General features: G+C 37.4%; 1 protein-coding gene and 1 long non-coding RNA gene across 2 annotated transcripts in view; both read left to right on the forward strand.

Moving 5' to 3' along the window:
* Nucleotides 1-10,601, forward strand: part of LOC145770885 (uncharacterized) — a 45,536-nt gene extending 34,935 nt beyond the window's left edge. The window contains exons 20-22 of the mRNA XM_082582628.1: nucleotides 4,461-4,675; nucleotides 6,022-6,121; nucleotides 9,694-10,601. Coding sequence (XP_082438754.1) covers nucleotides 4,461-4,675; nucleotides 6,022-6,121; nucleotides 9,694-9,783 — 405 coding nt within the window. The 3' untranslated portion in view covers nucleotides 9,784-10,601. The remainder of the gene's footprint in view (nucleotides 1-4,460; nucleotides 4,676-6,021; nucleotides 6,122-9,693) is intronic.
* A 2,548-nt stretch (nucleotides 10,602-13,149) lies between these two features.
* Nucleotides 13,150-15,511, forward strand: LOC145770804 (uncharacterized). The gene is made up of 3 exons (XR_014289175.1): nucleotides 13,150-13,248; nucleotides 14,355-14,490; nucleotides 14,768-15,511. It is a non-coding gene; the product is annotated as an uncharacterized LOC145770804 (long non-coding RNA).
* The last annotated feature ends 569 nt before the right edge of the window (nucleotides 15,512-16,080 follow it).

Genomic DNA, 16,080 nt, shown 5'->3' on the forward strand with positions numbered 1-16,080 from the left:
AACTGTGCAAACCGATAACATCCTAAGAGGGGAAGGAACGTCAGATGAAGTTGTCGTTAATAAGATGTCCGCAACCTACATGAAGAGAAAGACGCCCTCAGTTGGTTCCACGAATCAAGGTCGCAAGGCGTGGAAGTCATGTCAGGATTGTTTTTCTAAACATTCTAAGGGTGAATGTCCGTTCAAAAGTTACGTGTGTTACAAGTGCGGAAAAAAAGGGCACATCAAATCTGTGTGCCAGGCAAAGGGGTTGCAATGCCAGCAGAAAGACCGAGTAGAAGCTATAGGCCATGTAAGCAGTTGCAACCAAATTCAAAAGACACCTCCATGGAAGGAAAAGCGGAACTCAAAAGCTTACCAACGCATCGGAAAGCAAATTTGGATCCGTGCCGAAGTTAACGGCAAACCGTTCACGTGCCAGTGGGACACTGGCTCAACATGTTCCATGGTTGGATTAGATGGATATCATGAGTTAGGTTCTCCCACGTGCTATCCATCAGAAACCTCACTACATGCTTATGGTGGTAGGCCTTTGCATGTTAAAGGTCAATGCTTCGTAAATGTTAAAATAGGTTGTCAACTAAAGTCAAGGATGAAGTTAATCGTACTGAATGAAAACAAAGGCACAAACCTAATGGGTCTAGACTGGAGTGACAGTTTTGGCTTGACCAGTCAGGGTATTTCGGTGTTAGATCAAGTTTCAGACAAGAAAAAACATCTCGTATCTTCACAAGTTCAGCAGACAGAAGAATCCTTACTAAAGCAGAGGGAAAGGCAAGTTTCAGCTTTAACTTGCAAATTTTCCAGAGTTTTTTCGTCTGATCTTGGTAAATGTGTTAAGACAAAAGTTTCTATACACTTAAAACCGGAAGCAAAGCCCGTTTTTTCCAAACCAAGACCAATTCCATTTTCCAAAAAGCAAGCTATCAAAGAAGAATTGGACAGACTTGTGGAGCGTAACGTTTTGCAGCCAATAAATTATAGCGACTGGGCAGCTCCGATCGTAGCGGTGTCGAAAGCAAATGGAAGTATACGAATTTGCGGCGATTTCAAGGGACTGAACCAGCAAATACAAGTGGATCAACATCCGTTGCCGACGTTGGAAACGTTGCTGGAATCGCTGGGAAAAGGTCAGTACTTTTCTAAAATTGACTTGTCGGATGCTTACTTGCAATTAGAGCTTGATGACGAAGCAAAAAAACGTTGTGTCATAAACACACCTTTTGGTCTTTTCCAATACAATCGTATGTGTTTCGGTGTGGCGTCAAGCCCAGCCCAATTTCAACGTTGCATGGATAAAATGATTTCGGGAATCCCTGGTGTAGCAGCATATCTAGATGATATCTTAATTACGGGACCGACAGAAAAAGATCATTGGAATAACTTAGAGAAGCTTATGGATCGTTTAAGCGAGTATGGGTTTTGTGTTAAAGTACAAAAATGTGAATTTTTTAAGGATTCGGTTGAATATCTTGGTCATGTAATCGACAAAGACGGAAAGCGACCGTCGAGCACATCAGTCGAAGCAATAAAACAATTACCCCAACCGCAAAACCTTCAAGAACTTCAAGCTTTTTTAGGGAAAATTAACTATTATGGTCGTTTTATAGCAGATCTTCCAGACAAGGCAAAACCTTTAAATTCTTTGTTGAAGAAAGGAGCAGTGTTCAGGTGGACACAACATTGCAAACTCGCTTTTCAACAACTGAAGGAGGACGTGATCAATGCAACCACGCTAAGTCACTACGATGAGAGCAAACCACTCATACTAGCCACCGATGCATCCCAGTACGGAATAGGAGCAGTTTTGATGCAGAAGCACGATGGTGTGGAACGTCCACTCGCCCATGCATCGAAAACTTTGAGTGAAACGCAGAAGAGGTACTCACAAATTGAACGAGAAGCGCTCTCTATCATCTATGGAGTAACGAAGTTTCACCAATACCTGTACGGTAGGAAGTTTACTTTAATTACGGATCATAAGCCACTAGTTTCGATTTTCTCACCAAAAAAGAATCTACCAGTCCTAACAGCTCAGCGTCTTCAACGATGGGCTATTACCTTAATGGCATATCAATATGATATTCACTTCAGTACAAACCAACTAATCTACATGGTAATGCAGATGGACTGTCTAGATTGCCTATGGGGTTAGACAAAACGTTTGACGAAAACGAGGAGAGAGAGAATGCAGAGGTTTCGCATTCTGTAGAGGAAACCATGGACGGTTTACCCTTAACTTCGAACGAGCTTAAAACAAAAACGCTTCACGATCCGCTCTTAAAATTAGTTCTGTCGTATATCCAGGACGGTTGGCCTAGAAGATTACCTGACAATGATAAGCTGCGCTGCTATGCTTCGTATAAAGACTCGATGTGGGTAGAAAACGATGTAATACTTTTACAACGTGACGGTTTTCCACGAGCAGTAATTCCGCAATGTTTGCAGGCACAGGTTTTAAAACTCTTGCATGAAGGTCACTGGGGAATCACCCGAACGAAGCAGATGGCACGCAGATACGTATGGTGGCCGGAGCTGAACAAAAGCATCGAAGAGATGGTGAAGTCGTGCGGACCTTGCAGGCTTGTCGCAAAAGCTCCGGATAAAGAGTACCAAGCATGGCCGAAAACTACAAAGCCGTGGCAGCGGATTCATCTCGACTATGCTGGACCTTTCTTAGGAAAGATGTGGCTGATTTGCGTTGATGCACACTCAAAATATCCTTATGTTTCTATGCAGAACATCGGACAGGCAACTTCTAAAGCAACGATCAGCGCACTTCAACAAATCTTTGCGATAGAAGGCTCTCCGGACACGATTGTCTCGGACAACGGAAGCCAGTTTACGTCCGGAGAGTTCAAGACATTTTGCATCAAGTTAGGAATACATCACATCACCTCGCCAGTGTTCCATCCTGCATCAAATGGCGAAGCGGAACGCTTCGTCCAAACCTTCAAAAGGGCGATGGAAAAAAACTATAAGGGAGAAGTGAGCAAGCAAAATGCTCATCTCTTAGTAGTCACAACGTACAGAAGCACACCTCACCCATGCCTCGACTGGAAGACTCCAGCCGAAGTTCTTCATGGGCGCCAGCCGAAAACGCTATTGTCCTTGTTCTCGCCAAAGGAAAAAAGTAATTCAAAACAAGAACCTGCATCTCATAAGCGAAGCTATGAAGAAGGTTCATTGGTTTATGCTCGAAACTATGCATCTGGTTCGAAGTGGCTCCCGGGTACGGTAATTAAAAGACGGGGACGTGTCCTGTACAACGTACGAACGGAACGAGGCGTTTGGAAGAGACACATCAATCAACTTCAGCCCAGGTTTCAAAACGTTCATACTGAAAGTAAAAGTGATTTTTCTGATTCAAGTAAAGTTAAGGTTGCACCAAGTCCAAAGAAAGATTTCGAACCGACCGATACCAATGAACACTCTGGGCATAGTAAAGCTGTCCCACAGAGACGCTATCCAGTTCGAAACAGACGCAAACCTGATTTTTATCAGGCTTAGTCAATACGTTTGTTAGTCGTATGTGCTTCTGACTCTAATTGTAATACGACCATTATTGCAGTGATCTGTCAGAAGCACTATATATATTGTGTATGTTAAGTCGTGAATGCTTGGTTAGTATCACCCTCTCTTAGCTGTAATGTTTTATTTCTACTGCTAAGTGTTAATTTATAAGGGAAGAGTGATACAGTTAGTAACGTTTATTTTGCGTTATGGTCATTGCCTAGTGCATTGCACCGGGTCACGTGCACATGATTACGTCGTGCCGCCCTGTGGCTGTGAGTAGTTGGTAATTACGGCAGCAGGACTTCTTGGTAGCCACACAATGATTTGGCCTTAGTTCATTTTAGCTCTACTCGTGTTGAGACGTCTTTTCAATTCCTTTACGTTTACCTACAAGCGTAACAGCTTATACGTGCTATTTAATAATAATAAGAATAATAACAACATTTAGGCTATATAGCGACACATCCACAGTGCAAACTATGCTCCTGGGCGCTGTACATGACAATGATGATAAATAATACGGTACTTTCAGTCATAAGGTTCAGTGAAATAAAACGTTTTTAAGCAAGTTTTAAATTCATCAAAATTTATATTTCCTTTTCGCTGTATAACTGTATTCCTGTGGTGATTTTTGAGATTTTTTCTATTTTATTGTACTCAGTGCATTTGCAGCAAACAGAAAAATTATTAATTTCTTTCACTTAGTTTAGATTATTCAAGAAGTTCAGATTTTTCTTCAAACGTTTACTGCCTTTTGAAATAAATGCTTCCTGTCTTTTGTTAGCATCTTGGCCTCAGTATTGCAGAATTAAATTCGATATCAAATTCTATGTGGAGTTTAAGCGCAAAGTAAAAATCTAAATGTATTGTTTTTACAGTAATTAAGTTTTACTCAACTTCATATGATGAAAAGCATCACTGAATTTTTTGTAATACCTTCTTAGAACGCAAAACTTCCTAGCCGTTGGATGTCACCTGAGGCGTACTTCGATCAAACATACACCAGTGCAAGTGATGTCTGGTCGTTTGGAGTGGTCATGTGGGAAATAGTGGCATTTGGTTACACTCCGTACAAGAAGTTGAATGGAAGGGAATTACAAAACAAAGTTGTAAAAGAAAACTACAGATTGCCTCAACCTTATCATTGTCCACCTCAGTTGTAAGTTTCTTTTGTAGTTTGAAACTCTGATTTTCCTGAGTTGCCAATGTGTTCAACTGTATATTTCACAATGGTATTGCTATTAAGAATCAAATTTTAGCAAGTCATCTATTTTTTAATCTTATGATGCACAACGTTTCGTATTCCTACTTTTCACGACCAAGGTTAAATTGACGTTATTGCATTGTTAACTAGATTTGGCTTCTGTATTCGTCAATTGTTCTAATATCGCAATACAAAATGATAAAACTGGGTTTGACGTGTAGGGTTGGTTTATTTAAGTATAAAATACAACATATTTCGAACACATCGATGGGTTTATGTATTGTACATTTCATTCACATTTGAAACAAGTCACCAGTGTGAGACTATGCTCAGAGCTATCTGCTTGAGCTTTTCAAGGTTTTGCATGTGCTTCTCAGTGCATATGGTTATCGTTTCCCAACACACCTTCCATCTTGCACTAGCTGTAGCTACTGTACACTCTATTCGAATGATACCACTGCACCTTTGACACATTCAGCTATTTTGCAATATTGCAATAAGCGTAGGCCTACAACTTACCTGAATAAAGCAAAGTTTGGTATTTTCTATAGTCAGTAAAAATCCATACCAAGTATTCGATCAGCCAATTATGCCTCACACATTCAACAAAATATTCTAATTCTACCCGTTCAAGTAATATGCAGTACTCTACTGGAAAAGGTTGTGCACTTTTTTGATTTGACTAGGCTAGCTTAATAAGCTAATTTAACTTTGTGTCTAACACAGATTTTTAGTTGCGATTATTTTATCCCATACTTGTCTGCTCAATTTTTTTCCAACCAGAAAAATATCGCCAAAAATCATGGTCTACTTTATCTTCTATAGGCCTATTGTAGTATAGAATTAATAATGTACTTCTATCTATTTCATCACCTTTTGATATCTTATGTAAAAAGCCGTATTGCGGTGTTGAAGCAATCAAAATAACCCAGTAGTTGCCTCACCAAAAACTATTATTGTTTCATCGCAGAAAAAAAATCAAAATCGCAGAAAAAAAATCGTGTTAAAGGCAAAGCTATTTTTTAGAAGTGCTCAAAACAATTATTTTACCATTTGAAATGCATTTTCCATGTAGTGATAAAAAACATCCTTTCTCAGACGCAGCACAACATTATCAAACAAAAACAATGATAAACATTATAAAGCAGCTTTGTTGAAGCTGTCAGAAAATTCAGAGCCGATAAATTCATTCTCTACACAAATATAAACAAAAATCGCGCTGCCAGGATCAATTTGTGCATCCAAAGGTCGAAATCTGACACGTTACATAAAAACTAAAAAGGTAATTGATATTTTTCCAGGTACACCATAATGCAACGCTGCTGGCATATAAATCCATCTTACCGTCCGACATTTGAAGAGTTGCAAAGAGAGTTGGAATATCTTGTTGATATGATTGAGGTGATTAGAATTAGAAAAGTAGATTAGAAAATTTTTCAAAACAAAACTTACTTCAAATGATTTTTACTGTTGAGAAATATCACAGAAATTATGAAATCAGAGTTAAACTTCGAAAATCCTAATTATCATGGATTTATTTCTTCAAAGAAATATATTAATACTATAAATTATATTACAGTATTATTACAATATTTTAATTTTGTAGATACAGAAGTTACTTGTTTTACAATTTTCAGTATTTATAAAAATTTAGCGTATTTTTTTTTTTTTGAATTTCATCCCTCTAGGCTAAGTGGTTTTAATATTTTTGTTGATATGGTTCAATAAACAAATCAAAGTCAATGTAATGAGCAACTGTGTCATAATTACCGAGAATTTCTGAAAATGGCTGAGGATTTGTATGGTTAGTTTGCCATGCAGGTTGAATCGTTTCAGTTGTCAGAAAATCTGCACATTTTTATAGAACCCGGAAAATCAACAAAGTCGTTTATATATTCAAGATTTTAAATTTACGAAAATACGTGCAGATAACAAACAACATAACTAGATGAAGCTTTTCTATTTGTAAGGTTGGACCTGGTTCGGTACTTTAGTGGATATTACAGAGAAAACCTTCAGCTTTCTCAAGGAATTTAAAAGTTTATACTTACAGTAATCATATTAATTTGCGTTCTTCTGGTGACTATTTACTAGGTTACCTCGTGATGTTAAAGATGATAACTAGCTTTTTTTCCGACGTTTCGTCAGTCAGCACGACTGACTTTATCAAGGTGGCTAAAACAGGTTAATACAACCAGTTCAGCAACGATGGCACAACACAAAAACATACTGATAACATGAGTAAAGTAAAGCAGCAAGAATCAGAATTAAAACACGCAACAAATACCTAGAGGTTAAACGAAATGCAGTGAATGCCTAAAACCAGTAGGCTACTTCCCGCAGCGTAAATTTATCTATCTATTGGGCCACTGTCAAGAAACGTTGAAAAGACATCAGACAAGACAGAAAGCAATGGGATTAGCAATAACAATGGTAGAGAAGACGCACTGAGAATGGCAAAGGTGAAGCTAAAGTTAAAGTAATTTGTTGTACACAGAGGGGAAATTCTGACCATCTTTTTGGTTAAGAGCATGTTGTGCCTTCTGGTTTATGTACCATTTTTCTGTGAACAATCTTTTTGTATAATCCTTTTCAGTTTTAAGAATGGTGGCGTTGGTCCAAGTAATTTTATGGTCTGAATTTATAGAGTGTTTGCAAAGAGCGGAATGCTCTGGACGTTGAAATTTAATAGCTCTTTGGTGCTCGTTGATTCTAGATTTAAGATCACGTTTTGTCTGTCCAATGTAGATTAAATCACAGTCATGACACGGAACTTGGTAGATCAATCCAGAAACTTCACCTTCTTTCATGGGGTCTTTAGCCGAGGGAAGGTATTTACCTATTGTCAGATAGGGTTTCATCGCAACCTTGATTTCTATGCCATAGAGGATACGCTGAATTTTGTCGGTTACCCCCCTTATGTAAGGAAGACAAGTAAAAGATTTATAAGGAGGAAGCGAAGGTTTCGGTTTGGGTCGCTGTATGCAAGCAAGTTTTCGTGGAAATCCGTTGAGCATTAAAGTGTTGTGAATGTTTTTCTTGTGGTGTGAACATGTGGTGTGAACGTTCACACCACAAGAAAAACATTCACAACACTTTACTGCTCAACGGATTTCCACGAAAACTTGCTTGCATACAGCGACCCAAACCGAAACCTTCGCTTCCTCCTTATAAATCTTTTACTTGTCTTCCTTACATAAGGGGGGTAACCGACAAAATTCAGCGTATCCTCTATGGCATAGGAATCAAGGTTGCGATGAAACCCTATCTGACAATAGGTAAATACCTTCCCTGGGCTAAAGACCCCATGAAAGAAGGTGAAGTTTCTGGATTGATCTACCAAGTTCCGTGTCATGACTGTGATTTAATCTACATTGGACAGACAAAACGTGATCATAAATCTAGAATCAACGAGCACCAAAGAGCTATTAAATTTCAACGTCCAGAGCATTCCGCTCTTTGCAAACACTCTATAAATTCAGACCATAAAATTACTTGGACCAACGCCACCATTCTTAAAACTGAAAAGGATTATACAAAAAGATTGTTCACAGAAAAATGGTACATAAACCAGAAGGCACAACATGCTCTTAACCAAAAAGATGGTCAAAATTTCCCCTCTGTGTACAACAAATTACTTTAACTTTAGCTTCACCTTTTCCATTCTCAGTGCGTCTTCTCTACCATTGTTATTGCTAATCCCATTGCTTTCTGTCTTGTCTGATGTCTTTTCAACGTTTCTTGACAGTGGCCCAATAGATAGATAAATTTACGCTGCGGGAAGTAGCCTACTGGTTTTAGGCATTCACTGCATTTCGTTTAACCTCTAGGTATCTTGTTGCGTGTTTTAATTCTGATTCTTGCTGCTTTACTTTACTCATGTTATCAGTATGTTTTTGTGTTGTGCCATCGTTGCTGAACAGGTTGTATTAACCTGTTTTAGCCACCTTGATAAAGTCAGTCGTGCTGACTGACGAAACGTCGGAAAAAAAGCTAGTTATCATCTTTAACATCACGAGGTAACCTAGTAAATAGTCACCAGAAGAACGCAAATTAACTTTATTACCAAATGCCTGGTGAACAGTCTCTCTCTGTTTTTAGTAATCATATTATTGTAGTTAAAGTTTCGGTTTCTGACGAGAAGTTTCGAGAACGTTTTTAGTTGTATCAGATGTGATGTTCCCATTTAGCTAACCCTGTTTAATACATGGTGGGTACTGCTGCAAAGTGAATGCAACGAATTGCCAAGAATCGTAAAAATCCCCCGTGTTCCATTGAAAACAAGCAGGAATCAGGAAAATAATGCAGCAAAAAAATTATAAATTTGTGTCAGCAATAAAAGTTCAATTTTTCCAAGTTTTGAGTCATCAATCGAATTCTGGCCTCCATCACCGCCATTTGGGATATGAAGGATATCCTTTAGATCAGGGGTGTGCGACATGCAGCCGGCGAGACAAATGCGCCCGCAAACCAAAAGTATGTGGTTCAAAGCAGGTTTTGGTTTTTAGCCAGCGCCAAAAATGCTTTGAAATGTAACATATTATTAAATGAAATCATTATCAAACTCTTTATCGCACTACAGTATTTTAGTTTTTAATTTTTGAGTGATCTTAACTCTTTGTACTTTACTGAAGTGGGTTGGATAAGCAAAGGCCGCATGTTCATACGATTTTATTATCTGAGTGTACATTACACATGTTTTAAAAAGTTAACAATTTTTGCACACGACTATTTTATAAATGTTTGTATGTCACGTAATAACTATATGGATTATTACTAGTTTTGCTATATTCACAAATATAAAACAGATAAAGCTATCGTCATTAAATTTTTAAAATAAATCTAAATTAAGGCTTGAATATGTAAACAATAGGGAGTTAAAAAGCACAGTTTCTTTTGAAAAAGAAATGTTCCCTAAGAGAAAAAATTAATATGTGCGTAATGAAAATGATACAATTTTATCTCTTCCGCAGAATCATCAACCAGTGTATGAAAACGTAATGAAGGAAGCAAATCTATATGAAGACGTTACCATTGATGCTGTGGGATTTGCTATCGGATGAAGACAGAATTGTCATTCTTTGATGGCCAGAGTTTAGTCTCACTGTAAATAAGAATAGAAAGACTTGCCGGACGACTTTATTCTTGTGTGCCAGTATCACGTGTTGAAAAAACTTTATTGATTTTATTTTTTTTAATTAAATGTTGATGCAGATACGTTTGTAATCCTTGAATGTCGTAGAAGAGTATTACTTTACAATCTGTCTCGTTTTTCTTTTTTGTATTACAGTTTTAAATATCCATGTCACGCTATCAACATCTTTATGTGCATGATTTTTCACTTGAAAAAAACGCAATCAGTTAATTGGAACCAAAGTTTTGTAAACAATTTAGAGAGTTTGATAACTTTGACGCTATGTATTTTGTTTTATTTGAAGTTGTTGTTTGATTAAGAGAGGTTCTGGAACTGTACTGATGACGAGACGGACAACGGTCATGAATCACATTTATATTTGATTCGCCTAACGGAGCAATAGATGACTAGTTTCAAAAGAAAAATAAATTTTCAACTTAATAATAGCTTAAAAAATGATTTTACAATTTTAGTTTGCTTTTTTATTATTTGTATTTTTCCTCAGTCTCAAAATGGTCCATATTACAATCAGTCTTAAAAATAGAAACAAAACAGATAGTCAACTCCGAAGAGCTTAATTTTGCTTAGAGGGGTTTGAGCTTTAGACTTCTAGAGGTAAACATTTTGATGACGTGACTTCGATTCCCACCCTTGAGATTATTATTTTTTCTATTTTAATTACTTACTATTATTTATTACTAACTAGTATTAATTACTAAACAAATTAATTACTATTACTTATCATTATTAATTACTAAACAAATTTCAAACCAAAATCCATTGTCTGGCTGTGTGCTAGAAGTAGCCTATTACAATTTTGAAGTCAGCTGGCTTATAGGGAGAATTGTTCTTTGTCTAAAGTGTCTACCGGTCTGCCTGCTGCAGCGATCTATAGATTAAAAATACGCTCACGGTACAGCCTTCAAGTCAGTAAGAAAATGTAAAATATTTATTTTTACTTTTTGCAGGGCGATTTTTTGTTAGTAACGAGTAAACACAAAAAATAGATACTTTCGACAACCTTGCCAAAGTGCTTAAAATGCAAACGGCAAATTATGTGTAATGCAACAGCAAGTTATCTGCAGCACTGCGCTTAATCGGCGCCGTAAACCAATAGCGTCGCATTTCTGCTGCCAGTGGCATTTATTTCTTTGTTTTCACTTTTATCCGATTCTAACTATGTTTTTAGTTTTTGAGTTTTTGTAAATCGTGGTTTAACAAAACCTAAATTTTCTGAACAGTGACGTCACTCGTCATGAGATGTTCTTGCTCGAAGTCGAATAACAGGCTTCAAAACAAACGGAGTTCAAAAAGTTTTTTTGTTTTTTGTTACAAATAGAAACTGAATTTCATATAGTCGAAGCTAATAGTCAAAGTCAAATATAGTCAAAGCTAATAAAGTTGAAGCATTAATCCCGTGTCCAGCAAATAAGCAAATGCTGTGACTGTCCAGCGACGAGATTTGGGCTTACATGAGTAAAATCCGATTCTCTGGTCGACTATGTCTGTACCACCTTTGGTGAAGTCGTATAGCTTATAGATTGCTGTTTTTTTTTCCTTCTGTCGTCTTTTGTAACGCTCAGTAATCGCTGCATGGTCGATAGGAGCAACACATTGCGCTTGCCCGTACTTTTAGTGTCCACTATGTATGAATTGAGATTAAGAATCTTTTGGTTTTCTTCCCAAAACACTTCATAGGAAAACTTTTCCCGGTTCTCTATACTCCTAATTTCAGTCGGAATTCCTTTTTGTGAAGCCTTTATAGTTCCGACTGAAGTTATGCTTTGCTCTAAAAGCCACTCGACTAACGTCACCTACGTATGCAGTCTATCATAGGAAATGTTGCGTCCCCGTAAATCCATGTTTTGTGCCAACTCCGACACCATTGCTTTCACTGCTGCTTCTGTGCTACATATATAATCCGGATAAGGTGCTTCTACTGGCTTACCGCAGTACAATTTTATGATGAAAGTAAAGGGACAGGTGCATGCATTGATAGATTTGAAAAGCATTCCGTACTTTGCAGGCTTATTTGGGTTGAACTGTTTAAAACCTATTTGCATTCTTGTTGGGTATAGCGTGGCACTAGATGCTCTCTGCAGTTTTCATTGAATGTTTCAAAAATATCACGAAAAGCAGCAAATCGATCATTTTTCCAGCGTCTTGATCTGCTAATAAAATCATCAAATGAAATGTTAGCTATCAAAAACTGAAATCGGTTTTGTTCATTGTGGCTCCAAACAGAGTGTTGCCAAAAATATCATGAAATAACATAGCGCTTTTGTGACCAGCTTGCCCTTATAAACCCCTGATATAGCAGAGACCAATCAAACTCAGCATTTCTTGGTTGTGTGTTACTCCTACATACGGTGTGGAAGACAACCAGCTTTCAGAGATGCTTGCCATCAAATGCGCAATTCTTCGTTTGGTTTCATCAACGACTAGACTTAGCATGTTTTGTGTGAAGAATAAATGCCACGCTTGAAGCGGAGAAGCAACATCTTCAGCCACGCCTCTCACTCCACTTTGTCCATGTATGACGTTAGCTCGGTTGTTCCTTCCACACGACACAGGTTGAGTGTTTTCTCAAATGATGATCCTCCTATAGTCGCTTTAATTTTTGTTTTTTCCAGATAGGTTGTGAATACTTTTTCCGTTGAATCATATTGCATAGCATCATAGTTTTGTGAATCTAAAGCAGAGCTGACGTCATGAAACAGACGATATTTTGTTGGAACTTTTCTTCTACGACCAGCTTCAAAAACGTTTCTATACTGTGGTTCTTCATTTTCAGTTGCAATACTTCTATCACCAAATGCTTTTTCGACGCATGGGGCTGTTGATGCTGATAATTCCAATGCATCATCATTATCATCAGAACCCGATGAGCAAAGTTAATAATAATCGTTTTCTTCATTGTCAGAATCTTGCAATACTTGTTGCAGCAATTCTTCTGTAGTGAAATTCAATCTCGCCATTTCTAAAGTATATAGCCTAGATATTTAAATCTTTAGAAGGTTAAAGGCATAAAAGATGTTAGAAGTTGTTGCCCACATTCGATAAATGGATTCATAATTATCAAAATAACTTATAAAATGATACCCTGATTGTGACTTTAAAAAAATAAATTTTATTTACATGAACATGAAAGACCAGCCACTTTGTATATTTGAGAATAACGTATGATGACATAAAAAAGATCATCAACTTAGTTAAACAACACGAGAAAACTGTATCATTTATGTAGATTTGAAAGTGGTCAACTTTCTTCTCGGCGACGCAGAGGTTTCACAAATTATCACTGCTATGCTATATCTTTACATGTGGGACAGTCGATATCAACAAAAACACTAGACACTGAAGGAGTGGCCCAACCGTGAAACTTTGGAGGCAGGTATGCAAAACATTGTGCACAACTCCATCGCTCGTAGATACAAGATAGTAAAAATCCCCAACGGCAATCTCTTTTTGGCGGAAGAGGGCAGTGGTTGACGAGCAGGCATCCTGTAAAGAGGGCGTTGATGAACAGAGTACCCGGCAGCCTATTGCAACCAGTTCCCTTGAAGCTGCACGTTTCAGTCTTATTGCACAATATGGAGCTGGCCAAGAGTGTGTGTGTAGGCTTCGCGTAGTCACGACAACATTAAACAATCATACAAGCGAATGGTCTTTTCCTCAGTTTAGACCTTGATAAACAAAGCCCAATGGCGATGATATCACGGGTAAAGGGGGCAAGCTTGGTAAAGTTAGAAGCCTCTAGCCCGGTTTAACAGATTGGCGGCGGATCTATGATGATCTCCCAATGAACTGCGGTGGCATTGGGTTCTGGTAGCAAGACCGGTGTCTGGGCTAGCCTATCTAGGACATCCTGAAGCCCACCCCACATGGGGAAGCCTCTAGAAAAGGTTGGCTAAACATCGGACACCACAATTATCATCTGGACAGCTTGTAGCGGCTGGCGGATTACCCACTTAGCGGTCGACCTACGCTACTATTTGAATGCACTATTATGAAGGAAAGACACATACCTTGACATCTATGGCATGCTAAAGTTATGGAGAAAAACAGTAACTAATGTGCTACAGTACTTAAAGGAGTTGTATTTTAAAAATCTGTGCTTCATTATGAACTAAAAGTGTAAGAAACGTTTATGTTTTAGTAGCCTGCAGACTTTGTGCTCACTTTGAATAATATCTGGGCAAGATATTTGTTTATAATGGGAAAGACACTTTCTTGAAACATTAGCAGCTCAACTAACAACATCAATGATTCTTCAGTGCCCACTTCAATCATTTCTCTCTGTCTTATGAAAAAGTTATAGCCTATTGAATAACAATTACTTATCCCTTACCACATATGAACACTTTATGATCACCTAATTCCACGCGATAGGTGGCATCTCTAAAAGAGTAGGCCTACTGGTGAGCTGCAGTTTTAACCATTATACATCATTGCGATGTTTCCATTATTTTCAACATTGCTTATTTTTAAATGTTTTAGTGATGGCTTGAAGCAGACTGGGGTGTTTTGTGCTTCGTTGAATCTCATCGAGAGATAGAATGTAGAACAGAAGGTCGACGTCTTTTGAGCAGTCAAGGACTTGAGAGACAGGAGACCTGGACTTGTAGCTTCTGTGGTGAGGAACGATTTCGTCATAATTACAGATTGTTTGTGTATTGATAGTGTAAAGATTTAGTTTTTATTGTGAAAGATTTTTTAATATTACGGCATAGTCTGACACTGCCACAATAGCATAAAAACTACATTTAAGTTGTAGAAACATTTGTTGCATTTCTCAACATTTTTTGAGTTACATGGTTGAATTTATTTACTGCAAAGAGATGTATTTTGCGTAAAAATTTAACAAATTGCAATTATTTTTATCAATGTTAATGATTAACTATTGTTTGCAGGATTTGTATAAGCTTTGTTACACCTCAATGAAAAATCACATTGCCAGCTTCGACCTCTATGATAACTTTCGATAAAGGATTCACGTTCATGATCAATTTCCCAGATTAAAGCTTTCTGCAGATAATTTTCAAGATTGTCGTTGAAATATACTTTTACACTTATTGAACATATTGTTAAACTGCTTATGCCATATGTAGCCTTTTATGGAATGAATTTATTTTAGAGAACTTACTGTCTATTTTGCTTGGTACTGTACTTTATACTTAGTTTGTAATATCCAGATAAACAGTTAAATTTACGTTTTATGCAGAATATTTATTGATTACAAATTGCACTTAATGCTTCAACTTGGTACCATGCCTTGAACATTGGTTAAACGTAAGTCACTCATGAAACCTTAATATAATGGTAACTCCTGTGCGTGTGTCCATTGCGTATGTCGCCTACTGATTTTATAATTTGGCCTACGCTCTACTTTAAAACAATGTCATGTTTGTATTGAATTGTCATAGTCTGTGTTTTAATATCGCAATTTATACTTGCACGTTAATGTATAACGATTTGGCAGTGTTTCGAACTAGAAGGTATCAAACTTTGTTCATTTTTACAGCATTATGTCAAAAACATTTGGCAAACGAAACCATACTCGCAAATGTGAGGACTTAAAGACGCCGTTGTAACATGTTCATTGCAATGCTGTTTCTTGTACAAACGACTGCACTTGACACAGATGTACTTTTTCCAAGAACACTGGTCGACATGATTTTTATTTTTCGGATAAAAATATCACTTTGGGATAAGTTTCTAGTGCTGATTACGAATATGAAATCACTTTTTTCTATCATGTCAGGATTTTTTACAATTTGTGATTTAAAGTTTTCGCATTACAGCCTCCTTTCAGAAACATCTCCTATTATTATGTCATCGTTGTCATTGTCGCAGTTGAAACATATTGCTTTGATGTCATAATACGTTAATTGTAACATCACTGAAAAGCATTGCTTTCTGTGACTGAACTAGATTTCTTAGGCTTATACTTGTAGTTACTATTGTCATAATCTCAACATTATGTCAGTGATAAAATCGTCATCTGACAACCAATTGACAGAATGTTCAGAATACGAGCATGATGATGATCAGTATCCGTAATGGTTTAGCCAAGCAGAGGTAAATGACCTTGTCAAAAAGCTGAATTTATCAAATAAATTAACTCTTATTCTTGGATCCAAATTGAAGCAAAATTTGTGCTCAAAATTGATACCACTTTTGCTTGGTATTAAACATCGTCGGCAGCCGTGGCCGACTTGGTATT

This window comes from Aplidium turbinatum, chromosome 5 (assembly GCF_918807975.1).
Source record: "Aplidium turbinatum chromosome 5, kaAplTurb1.1, whole genome shotgun sequence".
Lineage (NCBI taxonomy): Eukaryota > Metazoa > Chordata > Ascidiacea > Aplousobranchia > Polyclinidae > Aplidium > Aplidium turbinatum.